This window comes from Panthera onca, chromosome B4 (assembly GCF_046562875.1).
Source record: "Panthera onca isolate mPanOnc1 chromosome B4, mPanOnc1 haplotype 2, whole genome shotgun sequence".
Lineage (NCBI taxonomy): Eukaryota > Metazoa > Chordata > Mammalia > Carnivora > Felidae > Panthera > Panthera onca.
In genome coordinates, this window is record NC_138345.1 from 81,627,217 (window position 1) to 81,643,582 (window position 16,366).

Sequence of the window (16,366 nt, forward strand, 5' to 3'; positions counted from 1 at the left end):
GGGTTCTGTGCTGACAGCTCAGAGCCTGGAGCCTGCTTTGGATTCTGTGTCTCCCTTTCTCTCTGCCCCTCCCTCACTCGCGCTCTGTCTCTCTCTCTCTCAAAAATAAATAAACATTAAAAAAAAAAAACTTTCCACTCCTGTAACTGGAGTGGAAATGAAACTCCAGAGGGATCTATTCTATAAACCACATTCTGAAGCCCAAGGTAAAGCAGAGTCCAGGGAAATGAAGCACAATGCAATCACTTCTAACATCAGATTACTGACAAATAAAAGTGTCAAAATGTGCTTCTACTGGCCTGCTGGGCTACTTTTCACTATATAGGTATTGAAATATTATTTTTATGTTCTATTCCTCAGATTCAAGGTTTGTGATTTATTAATACAGACTCATTATATATCTGAAGACAGTGATGAAAAATCATTCTGCAATAACATTCATTCTACTAGGATTGACAGGTAGCCCACTACTACAGGTTTTTCTTTCAGTATTTCTGTTTTTCACCTACATTTTCACTGGTGCTGGAAATCTAATCATTATTCTCCTCACTCCGGTTGACTCTCACCTCAAAACACCCATGTACTTTTTCCTTTGGAATTTTTCCATCTTAGAAATAATATTTACAACTGTCTGTGTTTCTCGATTCCTGTACAGCCTGACAACTGGGGACAAAAATGTTACCTATAATGCTTGTGCCATCCAATTCTTTTTTGTCATCCTCATCGGAGCAAAAGAATTTTTTCTTCTAATTGCATGTGCTATGATCACTATGTGGCCATCTGCAAACCCCTGCACTACAGTACCATCATGAGTGAAAGAGTATGCACCATGGTTGTCCTTTGCTGTTGGCTGATTGGGTTAATTGTCATACTCCCACCGCTTAGCCTGGGAGTCCAGCTAGATTTCAGTAACTCTAATCTCATTGACCATTTTGGCTGTGATGCATCTCCTCTTCTGAAGATTGTATGCTCAGACACCAATTTGTAGAGCAACTTATTTTAATCATGGCTGTGCTGACCCTCATAGTCACATTATTCTGTGTAATTATGTCCTACACATACATCATCAAGACTATTTTAAGACTCCCTTCAGCTCAGCAAAGAAAAAAGCCTTTCTTCACTTGTTCTTCCCACATGATCGTAGTCTCCATCTTCCTATGGAAGCTGCATCTTCATCTATATCAGACCAGCAAAGGAAGGAGTTGCCATTAATAAGGTGGTGTCATTGCTCAAAACCTCAGTTATCCCATTGATAAACTCTTTCATTTACACACTATGGAATAAGCAAGTCAAACAAGCCTTCAAATACTCAATTAAAAAGATGGCATTTCTTTCAAAGGATTAGAAAACTAAAAAGATTTTTTAAATTAAAAAAATAGATATCTAATGTCACTTCTCACTTTATCCTGATTCCAAAACATTTGTGATCTATTCCCATAGATATTCCACAGGTTTTTGTTGATACAAATTTACTGTCTCCAAATTTTTTTGGTGTATATATTACCTTTTTCTAGGTCATAGTGTGTTTACAATACCCTGGAGTCTGTTTGAACTTGAGTCTGTTGTTGGACACCAAGCAAGGAGATAAAGTGGGGTGAGTCTTGAACAAGTTTAAATGACCTCAAAAGAGGTCATTACATGTTTTTCAGACAAGAAGAGATCAAACCCTTGAACAGGATAATAAGTGTCTGCTTCTCTGGGGCTTCAGTAAAATCTACTAACCTGTGCCCTCTAGTAACCCCTGGAGATTGTGAATTCAATTTGCATCAAAATTAACTCATCCACAAGATTAGACTTGGTTGGGTTTCCAAAAGTTTCAATCCTGTAGTTACAGGAGATACAGGTTTTTGGTTTTTTTTTTTAGGGAAGTCATAGTTTCCTAACTCCTTTTTCATACCTTGAGATGGAAATTTAAAATCCTGAGATAATCACTTTTCTTTCTGCAAGGTCTCCAGATACTTCAAAATAAACAACCAAAGTTACAGTTCTTATATTCCTCATTTTCCACTAAAACATTCCATGATAGCAGCCACTTGGTAAAAGCAAGCCATAATGGCAGCCAACATTCAAGGGGTGACAAAACCCATCTACTTATAGGAAGACTGTAAAGTATTATGGATATTTCTACAAATCAACATTTAATGGGTGCTTGACTCATGTCTAAGCTAGATGGCAAGATCTTGTATGGTATCTCATCTCCTACCTTCCCTGCTATTCCTACCACCAACATTCACCCCAAATGATAATAAAATTCTATTAGGTAACAAAGAGTGCTACTCATTTTCATTTTTTTTTTTAAGTTTTTATTAAATTCCAGTTAGTTAACATACAGAGATCAACGGAACACAATAGAGAGTCCAGAAATAAACTCACACCTTAAGTAAATTAATCTATAACAAAAGAGATAAGAATAAAGAAAAGACAGTCTCTTCAACAAATGGTGCTGGGAAAACTGAACAGCTACCTGTAAAAGAATGAAACTGGACCACTTTCTAAAACCATACACAAATATAAACTCAGAATGGATTAAAGACCTAAGTGTGAGAACTGAAACCATAAAAATCCTAGATAAGAACACAGTGATTTCTCTAATGTCATTGGTAGCAACATTTTTCTCCAGAAGTTTTTCATCTTTCCAAACTTTATTCTGCACCCATTAAACAATAACACCACATCACCCCTATATCCAGCCTCTGGCAACCACTGTTCTACTTTCTGTCTCCACCAATTTGACTATACTAGGTAGTTCATTTAAGTGGAATTATACAATAATTTACCTTTGTGTCCAGCTTATTTCACTTAGCATAATGTCTTTAATTTCATCCATGTTGTAGCATGTGTCAGAATTATATTACTTTTTAATGCTGAATAACATTTCCTTGCATGTATATACTATATTTTCTTTATCCATTCATTTGTCAGTAGACATTTTGGTGCTTCTATCTTTTGATTATAGTGAATAACACTGTTATGAGTATTGGTGTACAAATATTGGTTTAATCTGCTGCTTTCAATTTTTTTAGGTATATACTGAGAAGTAGAATTGTTGGATCATGTGGTAATTCCATGTTTAATTTTTTGAAGCATCTCTATAATGTTTTCCACAATGGTTGCACCATTTTACATTCCTACCAAAAAGTCACAAGACTTGCAAATTCTCCACTATTTTGTGGAGTTCATATGTAAAAGTGAATGTATGAGGGCAGTAGCATAAAGGCAGAAGAGTAAACATAGTTTACTCTTGTATGACTTGTGTATATATTGTATGTATATAATTATATGAAGTGATATATCTTCAAATGAAGGTAGATTATGATAGGTTTAATATGTATACTATAAAGAAACCAGGGATGCCTGGGGCTCAGCTGGTTGAGCATAGGACTTCGGCTCAGGTCATGATCTCACAGTTTGTGAGTTCGAGCCTGGACTGGGCTTGCTGCTGTCAGTACAGAGCCCACTTGGGATCTTCTGTTCCCCTCTCTCTCTGCCCCTTCCCCATTCCCATTCATGCTCTCTCTCAAAAATAATAAAACATTTTTAAATAACTAAAAAAAAATAAATCCAAAAATAACATAACACATGTTAATAACAAATAGGTTGACAAATGGAATCAAAGGGAATTAATCTCAAAGAAAGCACAAAATTAGAAAAAAGAAACAAAGAAAAAGTACCAATAAGAAACAAATAGTAAATTATATTTAATTCCAAGCATATCAACAATCATATCATATGTAAATTCTGTCAACATCAAACTTCAAAGGCAGAAATTGTCACAATGGGACATCATCATGCCTCCAAACCAGATACCGACCCCCAGCAACGGGCTGCCTTTGGCTCCTCCAGCATGCAGCCAGCAAAGATTTATTGACCAATTGGTATGTCCCAGGCACTGAGCTCGCTCTGGTGGGTAACAAAAGCAGACCCAGAACTGTTTGCACTCAAACCAAAAATGTAAAATTACACCTGTTATGAGTCACTGCAAACGAGGTGATCTCGCTGACGTCGGGGAAGTCTGGCTTCTGGAGTCTGACACCTACTCTGCTACAGCTCCGTCAGCATGTTCAACGGAGCAGCCAGCGATGAGGCCAAGAGGCAAATCTCTGCTGTGACACAGCCTCAGGTCCCATCTCCTCCACAGGGAATGAGCTCCTTCTCCAGCTCATCTCTGACCTCAATGTCATGGCCAACAGCTTCTCCATCTCTTACAAGACACTTGCCTCTTTGTGCTGCCAAAGAAGGGCAGGCCCGGGGCCGGGGGAGGATGCCCCACTCCCCAACTCTGACCCCAAGCCAAGACTCCCACTGAGGAGAAACTGAAAGTCCTCATCTGAGACCCAGGCAGCTCCAGGGGAGCCCCAATGCACCCCGTGTCCCCTGCCCAAAGCAGTGCCGATAGATAGGCACCTTGCAGAGCAACTTTTGAACCAGCAACCTGGTGGTGACTGCCAACAGCACAGTCCATGGTTCGGCGCCCAGGGCAGGGCCTCACTTCTCTGTCAGTCTCATTGGTGCTGACAAAACTGGAGGCCTGAAGATGCCCTCGGCACTCACTGACACTCCCCTCAGGTTTTGCCTGCCCTGCAAGCAGTGCCCCCGGCATGAAGAAAGGAGCCAGTTTTCTGACAATGGGCCAGGTGGAAGAGAACAGAGGTCCTATCCTTCCTCCAGAGAACTTCATGGCTCTCTACTGATCCAACCAGGCCCAGACCCTCACCAACCTCAGCAAGAAAAAGTGCCTCTCCCAGCCTGTTCAGGCTGCTGGGTCCCAGGCCTGAAACCCAGGCCAGTCCCCCAGACCCTAGTGCTGGGGACTCCTTTCTTATCCAAATAAATGCTTGACTAAAAAAAGAAAGAAAGAAAGAAATTGTCACATTGGGAGGAAAAAAACGAGGCAACTCTTGGCTGTCTAAAGAAAACTAACTTTTAAAATAAAGGCAGAAATGGGGGGGTTAAAAATGGGAAAATATATACAATGATAACACTAATCAAAAAAAGTTGGAGTGGCTATATTAACATCAATGTAGATTAAAGCAAAGAATATTAATTAGGATAAAAGAGTAGTTTTTTTTCAATGACAAAGGGGTTTATTCTTCAAGAAACCTTAACTACCCTAAAAACTTATGCATATAATGAAGAGCCTCAGGGCGCCTGGGTGCATCAGTTGATTAAGCCTCCGACTTCAGCTCAGGTCATGATCTCATGGTTCACAAGTTCAAGCCCTGAGTGGGGTTCTGTGCTGACAGCTCAGAGCCTGGTGCCTGCTTCGGATTCTGTCTCCCTCTCTCTCTCTGCCTCTTCCCCACTCGTGCTCTGTCTCTCTCAAAAAAAAAAAATAAATAAGTAAATAAATAAACATTGAAAAACATTTTTAATAAATAAAGAGCTTCAAAAATACATGACACAAAAGCTGATAAAACTGCCAGGCAAGAGCTACAAGAGGTTACAAGGAATAACATGAAGCTTCTTAGATTCTAGGTTCAGAAATGATGTTTCATCATTTCTTGCCACAGGCCACTGACCCAAGGAAGTGGCATGGCTAAGCCCAAAGTCAAGGGACAAGAAAGTTTACTCCACCTACAATGAGGCCATGAGAAGAGTGTTGATGTTAGGATGGGAAAAAATTGGGAACAACAATGCAATCTACCACATTGTGGTGCCATTATGCTTTTAAATGAAAAAATAGTTTTGGAAAAAATCTTTATAAAGAAGAAAATGCTATATTTTGTTGTATTATATTTGTGGTTATGAATGAATGAGCTTAGAGCCAGAAAGATCAGCCAAAGGGCAATTAAGCTTAAATTAGCCTGTTTTTAATGAAGAACTATAACTCTCTAGGTTGTTTGCACTGGAATGCTTCCAGGAAGCCCCCCTGCAAATTATTTTCAGTCACTAAATATCAGAAGAGGAGGTATGGGAATTTAGTCTGCAGTGAGAAAACCATTAAGAGGAAATTCTCAAGTTCTCCAGTTGAAATTTATTTATTTGGTGAAATAACAGTAAAGTCACGGTTAATTTGGTCAAAGTTGCAAATCTGTGCTATCTTAAGGTTATGAAAATCCCAATTGCTTTATTTTTTTTAAAAAAATATTCAGAATACGGAGACTCGGTTCCTTAGTATGTTTAGGGTTTCTAATAAGAGTGGATTATAATTTGAAGAAATAAAAAAAGGACAATGTCAATGAAGAAAAAAAAAACTGCCAGGCAAGAAGGAAAAAACCAGAATTATAGTAATAAATGTCAGCACGCATGTTTCAATAATTAGCTGAATCATAACCCAGAAATTCATTAGGTATACAGAAGTCTTAGCTCCATCAACATGATCTGTCATCTATAGAACACCCTAAGAACAAAAAGAGTAGAGCTGTTTTAAAATTCCCAGGTAATATTTATCAAGTTAGACAATATTTTGGGCTCTAAAACAAGCCTCATTAAATTTTAAATGATTCAAATGATATAAAGTATATTATCTGGCCAAATGGAATTAAATAAGAAATCAGTAACAAATTTTCCTGAGAAACACCCCTAACTGGAAAACGAATATCAAAATTTGTGGGATGCACCTAAAGCACTATTTGTAGGGAAATTAATGGCTATATAGCAACAATAGTGATTAAAATCATGTGTATCATGTGTGTATCATTGGCCATAATCTTAGCCATAGCTGTATAGAATTTCATCCAGGCACTTTGCCCCCTGTATAAAATTGAGGTTCAGTTGCTGTGGATATGGGAAGAAAAATACCAGACCGGATATCTCCAGTCTCTGCCACAGCCCATCAGGATGTTCTTCAAAAACTCTAAATATAGAGAGAGATCTCCTTTCTCCCCAGCCTATCCCCCATGCCAGGGAAGATTTTGAATCGCTCTCTGCCAACAATGGGATGACAAAAGTGTGATCTGATGTGGCTAGTCAGTGTGACAAACCTCAGCAGAGGAGCAATGGGTGGATCGAGTACAGGGACAGCAAAGACACCTGCTTCTGTGGGGACAGGAAGAACACCTCTGTTCCATCATGTGACACCAGGATCAATAGGAACAGCAACAGAAGTGACAGCAAAGAGAGTCAAAGAAAAAGCTCTATTCAAGTTCGCTGGGCAGTAATAAACTATAGCAAAATCAAAAACATATCCTGGAACCAGGCAATTTTTTTATCCAGTATTTGGGATGCAAAACTCCAGTGCTTCAACCTCCAAGAGTAGTTTCATTGGCTACCTGAAAAGTCTTACGTAGAAGGAGGAACAATGAAAAGAAAGGCCAGGTAGCACTAAGAGAACATCAAGTTTGACATTTAAATATGGGTAAGTCTCTTAAATATTAGGACAAGTAGTTAGAGTAGCATGAGGAAAGAAGGATATTTGTATTCAGATAAACTTTTATCCAAAACCTGCACCACCACTGTGGGACACTCTGACCAGTCATTTTTTGTTTGGTTGGTTTTGTTTTTTTAATTTTGTTTGTTTGTCTTTGAGAGAGAGAGAGAGAAAGCAGGGTAGAGAGAGGGAGAGAGAATCTTAAGCAGATGGAACCCGATGCAAGCTCAACGCAGGGCTCAATCCCACCACCCTAGGATCATGACCTGAGTTGAAATCATGAGTCAGACGCTCAACCGACTGAGCCACCTAGGCACTCCTGACCAATCATTTGTCTGCTCTTCAGTTACTTCTGTAAAATGAGGATAGCTTCTTTTTACTTTATGATTTATATCAAAAATAATACATAATATATATATAAAGTGCCAGAGTGTCTAGTTCTAGGAGAAATATAAAGATTCAACAAAGAAATCAAAATGGAATTCAGATGACATCAGACCATCCTCAAGGTCTCTGAGGACATTGTTCCCATTGCTGCATGTGTTTTTACATTGTTGATTATACTGCCACCAATTCATTAGTAATTTTTAAAACTGGGTCACCAAGGACTATCTTGTTCACTCAGATGTTCCCTCTGCACTGGTAACATACTAACATATAAAAGAAATGATGCTACTATAGAATTTGCAGGGAAGCCTGCCTCCCTGCCCAGGAAGATCAAATGTGCCCCTCTGACAAAACTAGAGAGAAACTTCCTTTACCTCTGCATCTTTTCGTCCTTTAAACTAACAGAATGACTGGGAAATCTGGTATCTGGTGCCATTTTAGACTTGCTGAGAGAAGAGGAGGCTGAAACTGGGCTCCTAATATCAGAAGCCATGGTAGTCTAGGAGAGGTCAGTCAATTGTCAGCCTTGTCTGTGAAAGAGTGCATGTGTGCACACACACTTGTGTGGAAGGTGAGGCTGGGGGTTGTGACAGGTGGAATATGAGAGTGGGAACAGAAGTACACACAGAACCCTTCACCAACTGAATGCTACTCAAACTGTGGTTCCCTCAAGGGTCTCAGATAAAGAACTATTGGAAAAGTAAGTGCGTAATTGTCATGCCACATTTTTCCAAATTCTCCAAACATGAGCAGAGGGTGAACACAGTTTTAAAATCTGGAATTCAGTTCATCATAATTGATAGTGCAGAAAAGTAGTCAACAATCATTTCTGATATGCTGTTATTTTGAAGGAACATGAAGTTAGGATTTTCTTCCCATGGTTAATTTATAACTATGAGCTGAGGAAGCTCTTAATAAAGAGAAAAATAAAAGGCAACAGAAAAGACACTGACACCCAATAATACCCTAATGTCATAGAGATAAAATAATGGCAGTATTATAAATTAACTTACAGGGAACCTCCCCTTATTCTCTATCTGTTATTTGGGTCCTTTTTGCCACTTTTCTCTTTTTTTACTCTTCTTGAATCTCTACTCTCTAGTACATGGGCAGCCTCCGTCCCAAAGGAAGACTCAGTGAGGTTTGTTCCAAACATAAGGAGCATCAAAGTCTCTCAAATATAGTCACCTGTAATAGGCAGTCAATGAAGGAATAAACTGACTCTCAGTCACTCATCCAACTTCCAAAGTGACTGAGAGTAGGTAGTTTTGCATAGGTAAGTCCTCAAGGCCTAACTGAGAACATTAATTAAACACTACTTATGGGAAGAGGGTGATAAACTGTATTATTTGTTTAATGAAACTGTTTCAAATGTTAATTGATCTGAATTCAAACTAAATAAATAACTTTTAGTCTCCCAGAGAAATTTTCCCAATATAACAGAGAGCGTTGGTATGATTGATTTCTGGGAAAAAACAAAATGTAGCAGTCTTAGATCCAAAGGATCTGCTCCCACAGACTTAACTGCATTATTAAAAGTCACAACAAGCTTCATGACTTAAAACTGTGTCGTTTAAGGTTAACACATATCATATTAGGCATTTTAAACATTAAATTCATGATCAGTCAAATGCTAATATGACTGAGTTCGTCAGTCTTTCTTATCAATGTAGAAGAATTAACATTTTGATAATAGAGGAATAATTTTAGATCCTAAGAACTTCCTAAGAGAAAGAGAAATGGAATTACAATGTCAATAGCCAGTATAAAGATTTAAAGTCTTCTACAGTGGAAGGGAGGGAGGGAGAAAAATTAGGAATGGAGAAATGAACCTGACCCATCATTCTGTTTGACCTATCAGAGTCTTCTCCTGGCAAGTACATGGCAAGATACCATCCCTCCAGTAAGTCATTTCTCCTATGAGGTAAGGGGGGGAGAGGTTGTCTCTGTTCCAAAATCCTGTGAATCCTGAGCAATACGCCTTGCTAACTCAGTTTATGATGACAGATGTCACAGCCAACTTCATAAAAAGAAAAAAAAAACTAGAAAAACTGAGTGAATATAGGAAAATATAAATAGCTACCAATATAACTAAGAGTGATTGCCAAGGAACAAGCATGGAGTAGTTATCATCCCAAATCCAAAGCTGCATTTTCACTGTTATCTTGTATTACGATGTCACTGAGTATGCACCAAAACGAAATATTGTCTCCTACTGGTAGCCTGAAATCTCCTTGGGGAAGCAACTTATTAATGACTGGAGCTCCAGTCTCGGTTATGATGTTCTTTAAATAACAGAGGCTCAGGAAGGGAAAAAAAATAGTTACAGACAAAGAGGAGGGGAGGTAAACCATAAGGGACTCTTAAATACAGAGAAAAAATTGAGAGTGAATGGGGGAGGGGGTGAGGGGGAAAGGGTAAAATGGGTGATGGACATTGAGGAGGGCACTTGTTGGGATGAGCACTGGGTATTGTATGTAAGTGATACATCATGGGAATCTACCTCCGAAACCAAGAGCACACTGTATACACTGTATGTTAGCCAACTTGACAATAAATTGTATTAAATAAATAAATAAATAAATAGCAGAGGCTCATTAGATATTTATTTGGATAAATAAATGTAGATGATTTATTTGAGCAATGTAGGAGTAACCTAATGCAATTTTGATTCTCTGTTCAGAAAACATACACTGGGTATAACTGGGACAATTGTTTAAAACATGAGAAATTCGTTTTTGCTCTTGTGTAAAAGTGTATAGGATTTCCCTACAAACACTTAAATTATGCCCAAATTTGCTCATTTAACAATCAATTCCCCCTATTAAAACACAAAGACATATTATAGGCCCATATATCAAGTTATTATTAACTACTGATATCCTCAATGAGAATGCATTTACTGGATCTTCCTTTACAGAACAGATACCTGAGAGCAGCTGAGAGAGAAATATGAATCTCAATGAGACTAAGTTTTGACATGAAGGAGGGGGAATTTCCTGAGCACCTCTCTAATGGGATTTCTGGATAAAAAATGTAAGTTGGAGTACAGGGAGGCTTAACACTCCTGGGAGGTGCAGAAATGGACAGTGACAAGTGTCATTGAGAAAGGTAGGGTACTTTATAACTTGTTTACGAAGATTGGTTCATTATGTGTCTATTTGTTTCTGGATGTTGCTTGGGCAAGTCACAAATATCAACACTCAGAACAGAAGCAGTAGGGTTAGAGAGCTGGTTGGTAAATTAGCAAGGAAAGTTGATTTGAAGCTGGGAGCAGCAGAAATTGCTCAAAGAGATCACTAAGATAAACCCTAATGCAGATTCTGAAGGCTGAGTGCACAGGGCTGCTCAGGCTGAGCAGGCTGGCAAAGAAACAAATACCACAGATCATTCCCTCTGAGCTCTATCCATGACCCAAAGCACCACAACTGGACTTATACATAAAGTATATGTAAATTTGGATTTATATTCAAGTTCCAGAAAAAGTTTCTTTATACTACCTCAGGAAACCTCTGCCTAAGCAGTCCCAACCTGGCTTTAAAATACTTTCATTGCCTAGGACACAGGGTGAAAAACAAAACTATATCTTTGTATTTTAAACTTTTTATCTCCCTATTCAGAAAAAATTCAAAGTGCAAAGAGCAGAACTAATGCTTTTAAATGAATGTGCTATTGTTAAAATTCAGCATAACAGAAGATGATCAACATAAAATACTAGTTAAACAATTGTCTAAACCTATAAAATGTACAACACCAAGGGTGAACCATAATGTAAATTATGGACTCTGATGTCTCAATGTAGTTTCACCAATCATGACAAAGGTACCACTCTGATGCGGATGCTGATAATGCAGGAGGTTATGCATTTGTGAAGGCAGGAGGTGTGTGGGAAATCTCTGTATCTTCCCCTCAATTTTCTTGTGATCCTAAGATTACTCTAAAAAAATAAGTTTTAATTTTAAAACACACAAAAAAATACTAAGTAACAGATCCTTCTTGAAAATGGAGCATTTCAACATGGTGTGGAAAAACAAAGGAAGATAAGGATGGGGTGGGGGCTCAAAACTAACATAATTGCCTCCAGTATAAAGACAAATAAAATCTGTACAACATGGCAATATTGTTGAGAAACTGCATATCAGACATGATTTATGTTTCATTTTGTTTTTATTTGACATTTTTGTAAATATGCTTTCTAATTAGAGAGTTATAAGCACAAGATCCATATTGGATATTTCCTATAAATGTTCTCTCTGTTAACAAATTGATTATTAAGTAAAAGAAGAAAGTGCATGTGAGTAGGCTTGCCAGGATGTTTTCCTTCAGGTTCCAATACTAGCTTCTTATGATACTTCTCTCTCCAGGTGGAATCCCTCTTGATTTGGTGCAAGGCAGTGATGAGAAATTGCACAGCAGTAACAACATTCATCCTTCTGGGATTAACAGATGACCCCAAAATACAAGTTCTGCTTTTTGTATTTTTGTTTCTCACCTACATGTTGAGTGTGGCTGGAAACCTCATCATTATCACCCTCACACTTTTGGATTCCCATCTTAAAACTCCTATGTATCTTTTCCTCCGGAATTTCTCTTTCTTAGAAGTCTCATTCACCACTGTCTGTATTCCCAGATTCCTGTATATGATGACAACTGGAGACAATACTGTTACCTACAATGCTTGCGCCACCCAATTATTTTTTGTTGTCCTCTTTGGAGCAACAGAATTTTTTCTCCTTGCTGCCATGTCGTATGACCGCTATGTGGCCATTTGTAAGCCCCTGCACTACACAACCATCATGAACAACAGAGTCTGTACTACCCTCATTCTCTGTTGTTGGTTCGCTGGACTGTTAATCATCCTCCCACCTCTTGGCATGGGCCTCCAGCTGGAATTCTGTGACTCAAATGTGATTGATCACTTTGGCTGTGATGCATCTCCTATTTTGCAGATAACCTGCTCAGACACAGTGTTAATAGAGAGAATTGTTTTGAGTTTTGCTGTGCTGACACTCATTATTACTTTAGTGTGTGTAGTCCTCTCCTACACATACATCATTAAGACCATTCTACAATTCCCTTCTGCCCAACAAAGGAGAAAGGCCTTTTCCACCTGCTCTTCCCATATGATTGTGGTTTCCATCACTTATGGCAGCTGTATCTTCATCTACATCAAACCTTCAGCAAAGGAAGGGGTAGCTACTAATAAAGTAGTGTCTGTGCTCACTACTTCAGTTGCCCCTTTGCTTAATCCATTCATTTATACACTTCGAAACAAACAAGTGAAAGATGCCTTCAAAGACACAGTAAAACGGATTGTATTTCTCACCAAGAAGTAAGAGACTATTGTTCTTTGAGGCTACATTGAATTAAGTTTGAATCCAAATAACCCATGAGCAACATTCATAAATTTGCCAAATAAATGGTTTAAGTTAACTAGATTCTTTCCTTTAAGCCAATTTATCCTCAAAAATCTTCTGCCCCTTCTGGAAATTTTTTGAGTGTACCATATCCTGAAACATGATATGACTACAGAAGAAAAAGAACAAGACTTCCAAGTACTGAATGTGTTCTTTTTTTTTTTTTTTTTTTTAATTTATTTTTGGGACAGAGAGAGACAGAGCATGAATGGGGGAGGGGCAGAGAGAGAGGGAGACACAGAATCGGAAACAGGCTCCAGGCTCCGAGCCATCAGCCCAGAGCCTGACGCGGGGCTCGAACTCACGGACCGCGAGATCGTAACCTGGCTGAAGTCGGACGCTTAACCGACTGCGCCACCCAGGCGCCCCGTACTGAGTGTGTTCTACTGACATTATCGTTGATGGTGTTTAAACATAAACTCAAGGAGAACAAGACTAGATTTAGGGATACAACAACTAAGTCCTGGTCAGATAACTTCTTCAATATCCAGACTTACATTATCCCTTGATTTAAGAAGAATGTTAGTGAGAGGTGGGCGAAATGGGTGAAGGGGATCAAGTGTATGGTGGTGGGTAGTAACTAGACTTGTGGTGGTGATCCCTTCAAAATGTATACAGATGTCAATTATAATGATATAGACCTGAAACTTATATAATGTTACATATCAACTTTACCTCAGTTTTTAAAAAAGATAAATGTTACAGATTAGGAGGCCTGATCAAAAATAAAAAATGTTACTAATTTGAGAAGGGGCATTTGGTTGCTTAGCATAAACTGACTACTGAAGATAAAATCCAGGTATCACAAAAAAAAATAATAGAAAAAGGAGGAGACATGGGGGAGGGGTGAGTAACAGTTATTTAGGGACCTTGGACCAAATAGTTGGAATTCTTTCTCTTAAAGGGTAAAAAACAGTAATTGTGACAGTAAAGTTGTATGCTCTCATAGTACATATACAACCATTATCTATGTTTATTAGATATCATCCAGTTGCACAAATGTATTTTTTATTGTGTACCCTTTATTTTCAATTGTTCATACAAGGTAATGGCTATCATATAAGTTTCTTTTACATTTCAAAAATATTCAGGGAAAATGGAACTCCATTCTCCAAGGCCTTTCTTCTTTTTTCATTTAAAATTTCTAAAAAAACAACAAAATCCCACTAAATGTTGCCTAGCTTCCCTTCTGATAATTAATTTAAGCCTGAATCTATATGATGTATGTATTTACTTAATGGTTGGGTTGATCACTTCACCTGATTTGTGAATCTTTTTTTTTTTTAATTTTTTTTAACGTTTATTTATTTTTGAGACAGAGAGAGACAGAGCATGAACAGGGGAGGGACAGAGAGAGAGGGAGACACAGAATCTGAAACAGGCTGCAGGCTCTGAGCTGTCAGCACAGAGCCCGACGTGGGGCTCGAACTCACCGACCCTGAGATCATGATCTGAGCCAAAGTCGGACACTTAACTGACCAAGCCACCCAGGCGCCCCTGATTTGTGAATCTTTAGCAGGCAAAGTTTGTATATGAATTTCATTGTTTGCTTTGAATGATAATGAAAAAAGTTAAGAATATTGTAGATTTGGGGCACCTGGGTGGTTCAGTAAGTTAAGCATCTGACTTCTGTTGTGGTCATGATCTCACAGTTCATGAGTTCAAGCCCCATGTCAGACTCTGTGTTGACAGCTCAAAGCCTGGAGCCTGCTTCAGATTCTGTGTCTCCCTCTCTCCATCCTCCCTTCCCCCCACCCCGCTCAAAAATAAATTAACATGAAGGAGAAGGAGGAGGAGGAGAAGGAGGAGGAGGAGAAGGAGGAGGAGGGGAAGAGGAAGGGGAAAGGGAAGGGGAAGGGGAAGAATATTGTAGATTGAAAAAAATACCATACCTAACTGCCTAACTTGCCATTTAAGAACCAAGTGCAGGGCTCCTGGGTGGCTCATTCAGATGAGCGTCTGACTTCAATTCAGGTGGTCATGATCTCACAATTCCTGAGTTCGAGCCCCGCGTCAGGCTCTGTGCTGACAGCTCAGAGCCTGGAGCCTGTTTCAGATTCTGTGTCTCCCTCTCTCTGCCCCTCCCCCACTCATGCTGTCTTTCTCTGTTAAAAATCAATAAACATTAAAAAAAATTTTTTTTAATAAATAAACATTAAAAATTAAAAAAAAAAAAGAACCAAGTGCATCTGGATAGGTTCAATATTGGAAATTCAGTAGGTTCATGAAACAGATACTCCCCTCTTGTTCACTTACTCACTAAGAGAAAATGAAAAAGGGTTGCATTATATCAGGTCTTTGGAGCTGAGGGTAGTAAGTACATCAAACAAATGAGGTCATGCTTAGACCCAACTCTAGTTCCTAAACATAACTCAAATATTACCGAAATTGATCATGACTTCTCACTTTGCCCAGTTTGAATAATGAAAATATTCAGAACTTTCTTGAACTTAATTTTATGTGTAAGTTCCCTTCACATGGAAGGGGCACATTTTAGAGCCAGACTGCTCTCCCTCAGCTCTTCCTTCTAGATACCCATTTCAGTCACTCAGTATTATCAGTTTCTTCCATGAAAAATCCTTGTTTACATCTCAGAAAAAAGTTTCTTGTTCACATCTCATATTCCCATCATGTTTCTAATCTAAAATTTTATCTCTCAACCAGAATTATCTTGACAACTGCCCAATGATATCTGTATTAGTCATCCTAAGCAATATTACAATACATAGTATCCTAAAACACTATTTTAATTCGTTTACTTCTTGCTTTAAATCTTCTAGAACCTTCTAGATCTTAGTTTTGAAACTCATTCTCTTAGCAGTCAGGAATTGCCAAAATCTATGTTCAACCGCACTAAACATTTGCTGCAATTCCTCAACATTAACCCTAATCCAAAATCTAAGCTTTTCACATGATAGTCACCTACATGAAATACCCTTAAATTTCCCCTATTCAAATCTATTTATACCCCATTCAAACATAAGTAATTTTTCAGAGCCCAGCTCAAATCCATCTTCTATTTCCCTCCTCTCATCCTTTCTTCCTCAAATGATTTCCTATTTGCATACAGCCCATTCTTGTTAATTCCACATATTTTGTCATTATTCCCCAACTGGTTTGCATTGTTTATGTTCTATACATTTAATCTTGTCTCTATAATTCTCCAAGAGCAAATACCTTTAACAAAGGAAGTATTTTAAAATTTTCTTAATAATAAATGCCAGTTTATCACTTCTATACTAGGTGTCAATTG

The 16,366-nt window shown here is 38.4% G+C and overlaps 1 protein-coding gene and 1 pseudogene across 1 annotated transcript; both read left to right on the forward strand.

Moving 5' to 3' along the window:
• Window positions 1-413: 413 nt before the first annotated feature.
• Window positions 414-1,345, forward strand: LOC132676224 (olfactory receptor 6C2-like; annotated as a pseudogene).
• A 10,748-nt stretch (window positions 1,346-12,093) lies between these two features.
• On the forward strand, window positions 12,094-13,032 carry LOC132675383 (olfactory receptor 6C2-like). The gene has a single exon (XM_060627757.1). It carries the CDS (start codon window positions 12,094-12,096, stop codon window positions 13,030-13,032), a length of 939 nt encoding a protein of 312 aa, XP_060483740.1.
• Window positions 13,033-16,366: the final 3,334 nt, after the last annotated feature.

What these genes read in the sequence shown, in the direction of transcription:
- LOC132675383 (XM_060627757.1), top strand. Translation starts at nt 12,094, where the DNA reads ATGAGAAATTGCACAGCAGTAACAACATTCATCCTTCTGGGATTAACA.